General features: G+C 41.1%; 1 protein-coding gene across 2 annotated transcripts in view; it reads right to left on the reverse strand.

The window, feature by feature from the left end:
- Window positions 1-284: 284 nt before the first annotated feature.
- EZR (ezrin) overlaps window positions 285-13984 on the reverse strand; it is a 37121-nt gene continuing 23421 nt past the window's right edge. The window contains exons 4-13 of one of the 2 annotated variants that reach the window (XM_056486296.1): window positions 13620-13894; window positions 12748-12831; window positions 11993-12139; window positions 8607-8703; window positions 5487-5650; window positions 4447-4577; window positions 3603-3763; window positions 3246-3338; window positions 2111-2362; window positions 285-1801 (exon numbers count right to left, since the gene is read on the reverse strand). In XM_056486296.1, the coding sequence (XP_056342271.1) occupies window positions 1637-1801; window positions 2111-2362; window positions 3246-3338; window positions 3603-3763; window positions 4447-4577; window positions 5487-5650; window positions 8607-8703; window positions 11993-12139; window positions 12748-12831; window positions 13620-13894 (1569 nt within the window). In that variant the 3' untranslated portion in view covers window positions 285-1636. The remainder of the gene's footprint in view (window positions 1802-2110; window positions 2363-3245; window positions 3339-3602; window positions 3764-4446; window positions 4578-5486; window positions 5651-8606; window positions 8704-11992; window positions 12140-12747; window positions 12832-13619; window positions 13895-13984) is intronic. The other variant, XM_056486297.1, reaches the window with a different exon arrangement.

Here is a 13984-nt window from a genome sequence, read left to right on the forward strand (position 1 = left end):
CCTGTAAGACAGAAGAATTAACAGCCCTGATGTAGGGTGTACAGCACATGACAAAAGCTTAGCTAAGTTTATAATTTCTTCATGTGGACAACTCTACTGCTGCTGTGTTATACTTTTAGTCCTTACTGCAAGTATTCCCCTTTCTTCCTTTGTAGGTCAATGGTGGCTTTGAAGGATTTGAGATTTAAAGACACACAGACTCATAAGCTAAGCTCAGGAACTAAAAGAGCAGTAGCACAACTTATTCAAAATATACCCCACACAAGAAACACTTCACTCCATCGCCTTTGTTACTTTGCAGATCTTTTATTTAGATGGTTGCTGCTGCAAATAAAAAAAACCCCACACAAGATTCAACTCAAGTATAATGCAGCATAGATATTGTAAATGAAGAGGTGACAACATACTGTATCTCACTTTCTAACAGATTTTCAAGGAAAAAAGGGGAGAGTGGGGGAAGGATGGTCACAGAAATGCTCTCTACTAGAGAGAATACAACTGTGATATAAACAAGTAGTCCCTTCATCTTTGGAGTCTGAAACTTTAAATCAAACATTTAAAAAAATTAGAAAATTTGTTAGAAAAATAGGTGCAGTAAAATTGTATATATTGGATCATGTGTACATATAACAGTTTTCATTAAGTAAAAAAATGATCTTTACAAATAATGCTTTATAGTAAATAATCAGTTGCACTGTATCAGACTACAGTCTTGTTTAGGCATTTTTACAGATGCAAGTCTTATTAAATCTGAAAAGTAACAAAATATACAGAGCAAAACTATTTCCCTTTAACTAGTACTGCAATTCACATATTGCATGTTTTATATATATATATAAATACTACACACTATAACTGATCAGTAATGAAGCTGGAATGCAAACACAGTGGTGTCTTAGATTCCAGGAGTATTTGCTACTTGTTACATGAAGAGGATATCAGTGTCCTTATGCCACTTCTGAGCCATCACTGCACAATTTCTCCAGTTGAGAACAGCAACTAGAAAATACCTAATTTCTACACAAAGTAGTTCTGAGGTGTTGTCAGTTCTTTTGTGTGGGGGGGGTAGGGGAAGGGGGAACATGGGCATCAATACCAAGGAAAAAACAGGATCTACAAGCCCCTGTGTGTGGATGTACAAGACACATACAGGTGCTTGCAAATCCTGAGTTCCACAACCTGTTTTCTCAGCTGTTACGCTTTACACTGTAGCTAATAATACAAAGACATATGGCACAAAATTCACCCACAGATGCTTATCTTTTAGACCAGGCTGAACCCAGCACCTGCACAGGACACACATCTTTAAATAGAAGCGTGGCCCGTTAAAATTTGTCTTGCTTAAAGAGAGATGTGACGTAAGGCCTTTTGGCACTAAGCAAAGGCATGAGCAAGTTACCAGGATCTGTGGTACAATAAATTTTAAACTATATCAAATTTCACAGCAGGTTCAGAATAAAAGGGAGATTCAAACACCTCTGAGTTTAGAGAACATTGGTTAAGTGTCATACAGTGACACCTCCTCAGGGAAAAAAAAAAAACAAACCAAAAAACCAATACAACAAAAACCCCAAAACAAGAACACAGCATTAAGATCTGCCTTTCCCACAGTCCTGTCTTCTTCTTACAAGCATCTTTACATTGCCTCAAACTCATCGATTCTCTGCTTGGTGTTGCCTTGCCGGATCTGCCGCAGCGTCTTGTACTTGTCCCGTCCCTGGCGCATGTTCTCCGAGTGGATGATGTCGTTTTGGGTCATCTTGTTGTTGTGCCGAGCCTGGGCCAGCTCATCTGTCAGCGCCTGCAATAGGAAGAGCAATAAATACAGGTTACATGTGAGAAGCAGTTGTGTTCTTTGGGGAGAGCTGACCGTTGTCAATGCCTGGACAAAACCATGACATGGATATGACCCAGGCTCTCCAAAAACATTGTGGATGATTTAAGCAATCTCAAAGCTTGAGCTATGAGAATAAGCTTTATATACCTTGACTTTACTTCAAACTACAGGCACTGTAAACAAAGAGAAAGTGTCGTGCTTTGTGTGTTTAAGCAAGTGGTTAAAGGAGCTGTTGTCCAGGACTGATAGTTTCAGTTCCAGGCAGTGCCTTACCCTCAGCTGGCTCTGCACTCGTGCGTTCTTCTCTGCCTCGGTAATGCGCGACTCCTCGTTGCGGTCGTTCCTGATGCCCTCGCTGGAGAACTCGGCGCTGTAGGCTGAGTACTCGGAGCCCTCATCGTGCAAATTGTCATGGACGTGGTAATTCACTGGCTCATAGACAGGGGGTGGGGGTGGAGGTGGAGCAGTCATTACCAGGTGTAACTCCTCCTTGGTCTTTACCAGATCCTCCTGTGCTTCCCTGGCCTTTGGGAAAAGAGTGAAAAGTATTTTAAATGCATTCCTTGCTTTATTAATGAACACTTAAATGCTCATCTTCCTAGTTTTTTCAATCTACAGTGAAAAGCAAGAGAGAATTCAATGTCTGCAGCTGATGGTATTCTACTATTAGAGACTTTTTTTTTTTTTTTTTTTTGCTAGGGATGCTATCATCAGCCACTGTGTCATGTGCAGGGGGTCTGAACAAAAAATATTCTTTGAATAAAACAGCCCAGGACAAAGTTCTATGGAAAGCTACAGTTATCGTCGTTCTGTTCTCCATTTGAAGAGCTGTGGGCTGAAGACACAAGTTCCACAGAGTAAGAATTTGAGAATCTAATTTGGCATTTTTAGTGCAACACCAGGCAGTCACCTTGCCTGCTGCTGCAGTGGTTCTGCCCTCCCATGTGTCTTACAGTGCACTGGGAGCACCAGCACACTGAGCCTTGTGTGGTTAGTCTTTGGTTTTAGTGAACTCTCCTGCTACAGGTACCACTGACAAGAGCACACGCTCCTCAAAGAGATACCTGCAGTGTGGTTGCATTTGTAACACCTTCTCTTGACTCATGTAATATTTTCAGACATTACATTATGGATTACATGCATCATTAATTCATGTGATCCTTCCTCTCCAAGGCTCCAAGACAATGATCACATTTTTAGGTTTTTATACAGACTTTCATTCTGAGTTTTGACTGAAGGGTTGTTGGAACAAAGATGTTTTTGCAGGTGTATTGCACATAGATCACAAGTTTGGTCTTCTTCACTGCTGCATGCCTCCAAAGGTTTGAAAAGTCACACCAGGCTAAGTACCACAGTATGCTCTGCTTGAGCACAGAACTTAAGAGCAGCTTGTAAAGCAGATACTCACTCTGATTTGCCACTCTTCAACCTCACTCTCTTTACGCTTCCTTGCCTCTTCAAGAAGTGCTATCTTGGCTGTATACTCTGCAAGCTCTGTAGCCTGTTGAAAAATAAAATGTGAATTATAAGAACTCTAAAAATAAACACTAACCCAACCAAAAAACCAAACACAATAAAAAATACTGTTAACTCTAATAGAGACTGAAAAGGAAACTAAGAACTAGATTTCTTATGATAAAAATCAGTGCCACAATGATGGTCCAGTACTTCACTGCACTGTTTTTACCTGGACATGATGCTTTGCCTTACTCAAGGGCATAATAACATGCCTGTGTATCTTGTTCTCAAAATAACTGGGTCTTACCAGCTGTTCCTGGCTCTTTATCTGGTCCATAGTTTGTCTCTCCAGCTCTTCCTTGGCCTGCAGAGCCGCCAAACGGTCAGCTTCCAGGCGTTCTGCCTCCTCCTGGGCCCGTTTCCTCTCTTCCTCCAGCTGAATGGCTCTTTGGATCTGATCTGACAGCTCTGCAAAGAGACACATCAATGTGGTTAGTCCACAAGTCTGGTCAAAGCTAAGGAACTTCAGTCTTGGGTAATTGCAGAAGTCATGACAGACTTTACTCCAGCTTGCAATACTCCCTTCACTGTGCTCCTCAAAGTAATTATTTGCATAATACACCAAATAAATGGATTCAGAAGAAGTCAGATGCACACTGTAATTACATCTTCTGCAAGATGCTTGCACTGAAGTCTGTAACATTGAAATAACTCTGCTGCCCATAATTGACAGTTTGCTGCACAGAGCAGATGTTGCTGCCTCCAATGTGTTCTTCTGCATTGAAACAGAAGCTTCCATTTCACTGGAAATATTTGTTCCCAAAGTACTTTTTCTGTTAGGAGTTAGTTAAAAGTACTTGAGGGCTGAACTCTTGCTCACTGCTGGAAGAGGCTGTGCTACTTGAATCCTCCTGGCAACAGGGGAAAACAGAGTTCCTACCCTTTGGTTCCCAAATAAAATTGGCAGATTTTATGCTACTTTCATACTTTGGATGCACATTTGTACATTTAGCTGTATAGGCAGACATTAGTAAGTCTTGCCAAGTGATCCCAGCGTCACCAAATTTAGGCAAGGCATGGGCAGCAACCCATACAACCCCTCTATGGGGCACAATATGTGTGTGGTCTGGTCAGCCGGACAAGTACTTTACCTTTCTCTGCTTTCTGAGTCTTCACTTCATACTCTTGTAGCCTCACCAGCAGCTCTTCCTTCTCCCTCAGCATTTGCTCTTTCTCCCTCTCAATTGTCTCTCTTCTCCTCTTTTCATCTTCTAGTTGTTTCCTGTTAGAAACACATTTCATGCTGTAAGCTCACTTTCAGACCCAAGCTACTGCCAGACAAGAAAGCTGGCTGGGAATCTCTCCAGGCAGATCAATGGGAAAGTGGCTGCCACGAAACAGGAGCCAGAAGACAGAAATAGGCTGTTCCGTCATCTCTTCAGAATTTTTGCTCAGTTTTAGATATCCCATTTCATAAGAGCATTTGTATTTTTTTTGGTTGCCACAGAAATTTGTAACACCAAATAGTAGCTAGACACATAGAGGAAAAACAGGACTTGTACCGCAAGGCAGAGGAGGTGTAACTTTGTTACTTCTGCCATACGGAAAGCCAAGGAGGTGTGAAAACAGCAGCACTGAGGGAATGGGGACAAACAGCCCACAAGCTCAGGAGAAAAGCAGCATTTTTTTCTTGAATCATAAGCAACCTACTGCCAGTGGTAGAATTACTATTCCTTTTTCCTTGCCTGTAAGAGACCTCCCAGTTTCTTCTGTCTTTACAGTGTACACATATGTGCTCCCTGTGAAGGCTCCCAACCATCCCGTGGCCCAGCACATAAATCAGATGCCAACCCTCAAGAGTCAGGATAACCCTCCTCTAGTGCACATCACCACACCAGAGTCTGCTGTGCCTTTATCTGCACATGTCCTTGCAGCTCTTGAGGCTGCAGCCAGCACAGCTGACTGTGTGGGCACAAGCAGGGAGAATAACACAGTCCCACTGCAGGACACCCCAAGCCCCTGCCCATACTCCAGAGCTCCAGGGCCACATGTGCTCCTCCTGAGCCTGAGATGGCTCAGAGCCTTGCCCATTTATTGACTCCTGCCCAGGGGATACAGCTGCTTGCTGAATCCTGGCACTTCATTGTCATTTATTTCTGTCATGCCATCAGCTGTCTGTATCCAAACCCACCTCTCCAGTTGTTTCTGGTGCTTCTCCTCCCGGGCCTGGGCTTTCATCTGCTGCACCTCAATGGTGTCGGGCTTCCTGCGCCGCATGTACAGCTCATGGTTGCCCATGCAGAGCTGCAGGATCCTTTTGTTAATTCTCAGACGAGGGGCATAAAACACAAAGTCCTAGGAGAGAGACACCACAGTCAGTTTCTTCCAAACACTCTTTCTCTTCTCCCAGCTAACTGCAGACAGAACATCTTGCCACTAACTTCATTCTAATCCAGACATACATGCAAGGCCATTTCAACACAGCAGCAGGGACTGCAAATATAATCTAAAACCAAAACTATTGTAATTTATATTCTCCATTTAAAATCTACATAGAATTGACAAGTTACTCTTCTAGAAAATAATCTTTTAGACAAAATCCCAGATTAATGAAGTCTCTTTTAAATGGAGATTGTTAAATTTTGCAGAAGGTTCTGGGTTGGCAGTTAAACATCTGGGCAACAGACCTGTAGTTTGAAGTTTTGTGACTGAAAAAAGCACAAACTACAAATGCAGCTTTGTAGAATTTCTTGATCTATCTGAATCAACATTCAAGGCCCCACATGTGTTTTTTCAGAGAAAAACACCTTTCAATATAATTCTTTTCCATTCCGTGGCATCTCCTAGTTAAGATGACCTAGGCTGTTACAAGCGTCAAGTTGAAAACTCATTTTTTGACCACCAACCACACAGGTTATTTGGAATAACCTGTTGCAGGCAGTAATGAAACACAAGATACTCTAAAATTTCTGGTTCAGTAAAAAGGACATTCCTAAATTTTCTTATTATCTGTATTATAATCAGATCTTTACAGAAGAAAACCAGCTAAGGAAGAGAGACAGAAGGCCCAAGTTCGTTACCTCGTTGATGATTTATCTGAGTCCACAACCACACACATTTACAACACAGTCTAACCTCACAAAGTGGATAAACATCCTTGTGCCTTTTCTGTGTACTACATGGATAGTGGGCAAGCTGCCACATTAGCACCATGAAGCCCATTCCTTGCAATTACTCTCTAAAGGACTGCCTCACTGTTAGCAAGAGATGGAACCAGGAATGGAAGCAGTGATCGTGTTTTTAATTCCCTGAGCTCAAAAGCACAACTGTGGCTATCTCTGGGAGAACTAGAAGTCATGCTAAGCAATTAAAAGCTCCCCAACTGGAATTAAGATGAATATGCTGACAAAGATTGATTTTCTCCAATGCATTTCACTAATGCACACACTGGCTGCAGAAGAGGCAGTCAGAGCAGTGTGTTGTGCTCTCCCACTAAATCCTGCTGGAGCCATTCTGAGGTGCACAGGTCTGATCCTGATAATTGTGACTGTAAGCCTCTCATCCACCCTCCTACTTCGGACAAGTAATCATAAAAACAAACAGTTTGTGCACATTGTGATGAACAGGTCCTGTGTTGAGACAAAGCTCACGTACATGGAAGTAAATACTGAGGGTATGGGCGGTGCTTGAATTCATCATTAAAGGCCATATCAAGGGACACAACATTCAAATAAAAGTAAAAAAGAATTCCTTTCTTTCCTCATCCCCAGCCTACCCCAGATTTCACACAACTGGGAGAATTGCACCTCAATATTTTAAAGATAACATGCTGAAGATCTTGCAGTATATGGGCAGACAAAGCCCAAAAATTAAAAAGCTTATCCTGGGGCAAGGTACCACAGGACTCTGCCCTTTACATTACTGTCAATTTAAACACAGGCATATAGAATCCTCCAAATTAAAAGAGAGCTTCCAGCCCACAACTTTGGTGGACTGAATATTTTTCTGTAGTTATAATGCCTGCCTTTTTCAAAGGAGACACAAGCACACAAAAAGACCCAGACAACTTCCTGAATACTCAAAATTAGTGCCCAGGTAAATTCTTTTAAGCACAACTTTAAAAATACCACCAGCCAGAGGGAAAATAACAATTGACAGAGAAGGAGGAAACATAACTCGGGTTTTCAATGCTAACATCTTTCTGTACCAGCCTTTTGCAAACCTTCCATTTCACTCAGATTTACTCTTTGGGGAGTGGGTGGCAAGTTGTGATCTGTGTTTTGTAATTATGTTCAACACATGCAAGAGGCTATTCTATTGAGAAAAGCATGCCTGACAGATCAGCTTTCTGTCTCTGGGGAGTTTTGTTGGTTTTCACTAACAGAATCACAGAAAAAAGCTCCTCTCCCCCAGGTTCTTATCTGGGGAAGAAAGAAATTCCTGCAGCACACAGTACATTAGTATCCTTTAAATTACTGGGAGGATCTTTTTCTGTTAGAGATATTTAGAAGCCATCATCCTTTGCCAAAGCCAGGCTGCTTATTATGTCTCAAGGCCAAGTACTGGGGTGGGGGAAGAGCAGAGGAGGTCTTTCTCAACTACTCCAATAATTTCACAAGACTGACAGAATGACATCCACCTATACCAGTTATTCCACCTTACATTCTTAACAGGTCAAATTAAGTTTCTAATTCCTCACTAAAATAACTCTGAAAACACACTTTTAAGTATTGAAAAGTAGTATTCACAGATAGCTACATTTCAGTTCTCCACCAAAGTCATATCCCTGAGATTTACATTGGTGTTCAAGAAAGTCAATGAACACCACAGTTTACTCAGTCAGTAGTGTGGATGTGGAAAGCCATATGTATTCATGTGGTTTTGCAGTAGCATTTGAACTACCTCTAATTTTTTAATAAGCATTTTTTGATGTTTGGGGTTTTTTTTAATGAAAAAACAAAAATAAAGTTTATCTATCAGCTTTCATGCACTGAAAGACATGCAGAGAGGACGCAGAGAAATAGCAAACTAGCAAAGAATATAAAATTTGAGCATGAATATATATTTAATTTATAAATATATAAAATAAAAAGGACTCTGTGGTTGTAAAATCCTTATCTTTTTCCACATTAACTATCACTATCAGCCTTTAATTTATTCTGCACAGAAAAAACAGCAGCTCTAAATACAAATGCTTATTTTGCATCTAGAATATCTGCGGCTTTCTCTTCTCCCAACACTATATTATTTTGAGCTTAAACAGTTCAGTATCCAGGTGCAGTATCCAGGACTCCCTTCTAGATATACTTACTGGTGCCTTCTTGTCAATAGGCTTTATAACAAACTTCTTGTCATTGAAAGAGATGTTTCTGATTTCACTCCAGGGGAACCCAATCTTTGGGGTTAGTCTGGAAAGAAGAAAAACTTGTTTTAAGAGCTGATGCAATAAACATTTTTCTCCCATGTTGCTCCCAACACAGACTTGGTGGAATGCAAAGCTTTCCCAACAGAGAGAAGACAGTAGTTGAACCAGAATACTACAGGGAGTAGGAAAAGAAGCCCAGTAACCCCTCTCACCGAGTCTCTTCTCATTTTCATCAGCCACCCTACTGACCTTTGGCTATGTAATAGGGATGGTCTCTACTGAAGTCACATGCCCAGCTGCTTTTAAGCTTGTTTCTATTAACTCTGGGCCCAAAATCCACAGCATGCAGACTTTATGTGCAATGCTTCCCTGCACAGGCCTCTCTTACATTATGGGAGGCATAAGCCAAAGTAACTGAGCTGCTCCCCACAGGCAAACCTACCCTGCTGTGTTACAGCTAGCCCAGTCACCTTCATGCTGCCTTCACTCTGAAGGGCTGGACAGGCACCACTGGTAGGAGAAGATTTATTTTCTTTTGTTTCACAGAGTGGGTCAGGTTGGAACCTCCCTGCTCAAGCAGGGTCATCCCAGAGCACATTGCACAGGATTGCATCCTGAATACCTCCAGTCAGGGAGGCTCCACAGCCTCTCTGAGCAGCCTGTTCCAGTGCATGGTCACCTGCACAGTGAAGGAGCTCTTCCCCACGTTCAGGTGGAACTTCCTGTGCATCAGTGTCTGCTCCTTGCCCCTCGTCCTATTGCTCAGCACCACTGAGAGGAGCCTGGCTCCATCCTTTTGACACCCTCCCTTCAGATATCTCCTCCCCTAGATTACAGGCAAGGTTAGTAACAAAGGGCCCTGTTCTTTCCTTCCATACAAACTGGCTCTTTCAGCCCATCCCATGAGTCACCAAGCGGAACTTTACTTGCTGGTCATGCCATGAGCTGTGCCACGTGGCTCTCCACTATTGAAAAGCTCCCCTATGAAGCAAAGGGCAAGATTCAGACTCCCACCTCTTCCTCGCTGCTGAGGAGTTCAGGTCTGTTCATTTATTTGAAATTTTTCTATATGACTCACTAAACATTTGAGATTTCCCCCTGCCTTAATTTCTCCAGACTTGCATATAAAAAGCATCCAGTTTGTCATGAAATCAAATGTTTCTCAGCCATTTCAATACTTCACCTTCACACACCTGATCAGCTCAGCAGCAAGTTCTAACATTGCAAGAACTTGTGCATTTGACTATAATAAATTTTAATTATATTATACTTTTAATTACCCCAACCAAATATTTTATTTTTATATTTAATATCACATTATTCTTCTTTTATTCTTTTCTTATCAAGGGAGGATATATTCTCTAAATATAACCATTAATGATTAAGAATTGGGTCTTATATAAAAAATAATACCAACAAGCAAGTTCTTGTTATTCTCTAACCCCTCTAACATATGTGTATCTGTCACAATTATTCCTGCAAATTATTTGAAGACAAGTATTTAATGTTTAGCACTTACAGAAGTGCATATCATCACAGTGGAGCACTTAAATTCTGTAAGAATTCTATGCAGCACTTTGATTAAAAGAAGAGCAATTTTGGGAGGAATTTTACTCATTGTCAAAGAGATGGAAAGCTACTACATCAAAAAAATCTCCTTGCTTCATTTAAATTGAGACACCAAGAATAAAATTCACCCTCTTCAGAACTTTCCACTCCCTAACCTCTAAATCAACTGCAAGATTATGCAACAGTGTGTGTGTGTGTGTGTGTGTAACATTAAGAACTGTAAAGAAAATTATTTGATTAGACTAAGATTAACTAATTACTCCAGCCTCCAACACATTACTACAAATGCTTAAATCCTAGATAATCCTAGACAACTAAAATAATTCACTCATTTGTAAATTCTTCTGCAGATTCTTCCCTATAATGCAGGGGAAAAAAGTTTTAATACACCCAGAAACAGAAAACTGAAATGCACTGCAGTATAGAGGCTCACACACCTACAATACAGCTTCATTTTCCTCATGTTAAACTTCAGCAATGAAATCTCTGCATCTTCATCCTTGCCCTCAGTCCCCAAGTTTTGCACCTACAAACCAGAGGTGCCATACACATTATTATTTTTCTAGTCCCCATATCTGCTGGAAAGACTTAATTATATAGTGGCAAGAGTTACAGCAGAAATAAGCAGTTTATTTCAGCACTGTATTTGTTTTGCAAAGGCTCTCGATAAGTCTTTACAGTCAATGGCTACACTCTGCTCCTGCAGCTTGAAAAACCTGTTTGTGTGACCATGGTTACATAGCAAGACCAGTCATTCAAGACTGAAGTATTACATGAGCGAAACTACTCTTCTTTCAAGTGACACTCCTTGTTTTCTGGGTGACAGCACATATTAGCATTGCAGAAAAGACTGTCTTTCTCTTTGCCTTATCAACAGAAGATCCAGAGACCCAATTAATATTTGCACCAAAAAGCTTTGACTGCAACCCAAAGATGTAGAACAGGTGAAATCTCTTCCATATTTCAATGATAGTTTGTTACAGATTAGTGACTTGAAACAAAGATTTGAAACATTGGGGAGAGGAAAAGAAAGCAGTCTAGCCATCCATGCTCCATCTAAAAAATATCTATTTTAACTCCCTTCAATCCTTCAGTTGCAGAGTATTAGAAGAGACTAGCAGGCTTAGACACAGCTGTTCTCACCTTCTTATTATGTTTATTTATAGATGCAGTCTATCATTTCCCACCTACTATCCAATTAATAATGGCTCTGCCTTTACCAGAAGGGCTGATTAAAACTACACATACCTCAGCAAGTCCTCATTTCATTCCTTGTTCACAGTAACTATACAGGTTAGCCTCTCCCTGGGTTCTGGGTGCCACCCAGCTTTGCTTTTGTGTCCACCCCATAATCTGCCTTTTTCAGAACTGGGCAGCTGCACACACATCCATCATTAACTTCAGGACAGGAGCGTCCTTAGATGTCTGAACACTGCAGATACCTTCACCTAGCCATGTTCTCATTTTGTGGCCACTGATGGCAAACCTGAGGACCTGACTCAAAGAAAAACCTGGCAAACTCCTCGGTTCAGGATTCAGCTACACCACTGTGCACAATTATGAAGAAGACTTCTTACAACTGAGATCTCTCTTTATACAGCAGGTATAGCAGGTCAGGAAAGACATGAAAGCACAAGAGCTGTGAAAGCCCATTTCCTAGTTTCACCTACTGATCCAAAACTGGAACACAAGCATTCCTGTAAGTAAGAAATGTCCCAAAACAGCCCTTTCTGGAAGACCAGAGGTAAAAACAAGAGCCTTACTTATCATCCTTTTCATAGATGTTGAGCCCCAAAGCATCAACTCCCAACCAAAGGTCAGTTCCTTTCTTATTCTTGATTTCAAAATAGTTGATTCCATACATCTCCAGGTCTTGGGCAATCTTCAGGTATTCCAGCATGGCATTCTCTCTGATTAAGACAGGAAAAAGTTGGATAAATTAAAAACCACATCTGCTCTATCACAAACACCTCAGAAAAAAAAAATAACTTTTCCTAAACCTCACTTCAAACATAGAAGTTAAAACTGAACATTCACCATTTGGGATTCACTTTAGTAGCTATGATATCATATCTACAAGCACACACACAGAATAGTCCCATATACCAACCCACAGTATTTCCAGATAGAAAATCAGCAACATTCACCTCTCTCAGCATTCATCCTTATCTAAAGGGTACAGTGAGTAGGAAAGGTATAGGATGCCAATGCAAATGCTTCAATGACTGTAAGGTTTGACATACACCTTTACTCTTTTTCCAACTCAAAGCTATCATTAATACAATATGCACAGGTTCAAGATCTTCAGGAAGCCACACTGTTCTCAGCACCAGTACAAAACATACTACTGTGCTTTACCATGTGATTCAATACTGAACTAAAAAATACACATCAGGAGTAGGCTCCCACAGGCAACTCAGAATCTAAACCACAGACTAAAACCATGTTGTAGAAATACATTAAGGTAATCAAACAAGCAGCAAGGTGACCAGCCCAAGGACTAACACAAAACACTCACTTGAGCATGCCACTGTGCTCAGCGTGCCACACCTGGATTCGTTCTTCCCACTGCTCTCTGGAGAGTTTATGCTGGTCCATCACCCTACACAAGGAAACAGATAACAGCAAAATTAGATGTTCTGCAGTATCCACTGATGGTGATCTTTGCTATAGTCTTACTTTCATCCTGGTGGAAGCCTTACTGTAGCCAAAAGGAAAACCCTACTCAGCTCAAAGATATCCTCTGTGAAGCAGAGCAATTCAGAATGAGCAGTAACACTCTGCTAAGCCTTTCTGGACACATGAGAGGTAGAAGCAAAACTCTGCAAACAAATCACACACATACTGTAGACAGCAGGGGATTAAGGCAAAGGAAAAGTTGGTGCAATCCCTGGAATTAGACATTGCTGCAGTGTCATCAGGAAGGGTAAAGAGAAGCCATTGGTCTGATAACATCCACTGATCCTGTGTGGGGATGGACTGTGTAGCCAGCCATGAGACATGCTTTCCACGTACAAGTTTTTTAGTACATCAGGATTAAGGACAACCCAACAAAATCCAACCTTCTTCAGGAATCACATATTCTTGACTTAATGCTTCTCTTCTTAAAGAGGAGATATTCATACTGTCACAGTTACCAGCATGGAAGCAGTGTTTAAGAAATAAAAGCTGAATACACAACTATATTTCCTTTCTAACCAACCCAAGGAGAAGCAAAAACTTACTCAAATATGACAGGTAGAAATAAAGTAAGGGAAAAACCCAATTATATACAATTCAATTTAAAAAACCCCAAACATGCTTTCAAATTAAACTCTTTGTATTTAACTACAATTAAAAAAAAAAAAAATAAAAAAAAAAAAGAGAGACTGTATCAGCCAATTCCTTCACCTTTGGGGGATCAGACGCTCTGAATTGAGGTATCCAGGCTTGTGCACCTCTTTGTTATAATCTCCAAATTTGGCCTGCACAGCATAGGAGCCAAGAAGTACTGCTGTTTCAGGAGGACAGTAGATCTCATCACTGAGGATCCCTTCCTTCACCTGCAGGAAGAACAGCTTCTGCGTGATGTCCTGGATCAGCTCTTCAGACACATCCTCTGGGAAGAACTTGGCACGGAATCTGAACTGGAGGGGATTCTCCTTCCTGATTTCTTGAGCAGAAACCTGAGGACAGAGGTGATACCACAACTGAGTAGGTGGGTTTTTGCAAACAATAGATTGCTTTTACACAGAAAAAAGAATTTGGGCACTTGC

The sequence above is a fragment of the Oenanthe melanoleuca genome, chromosome 3 (assembly GCF_029582105.1).
Source record: "Oenanthe melanoleuca isolate GR-GAL-2019-014 chromosome 3, OMel1.0, whole genome shotgun sequence".
In the NCBI taxonomy this organism is placed as follows: domain Eukaryota; kingdom Metazoa; phylum Chordata; class Aves; order Passeriformes; family Muscicapidae; genus Oenanthe; species Oenanthe melanoleuca.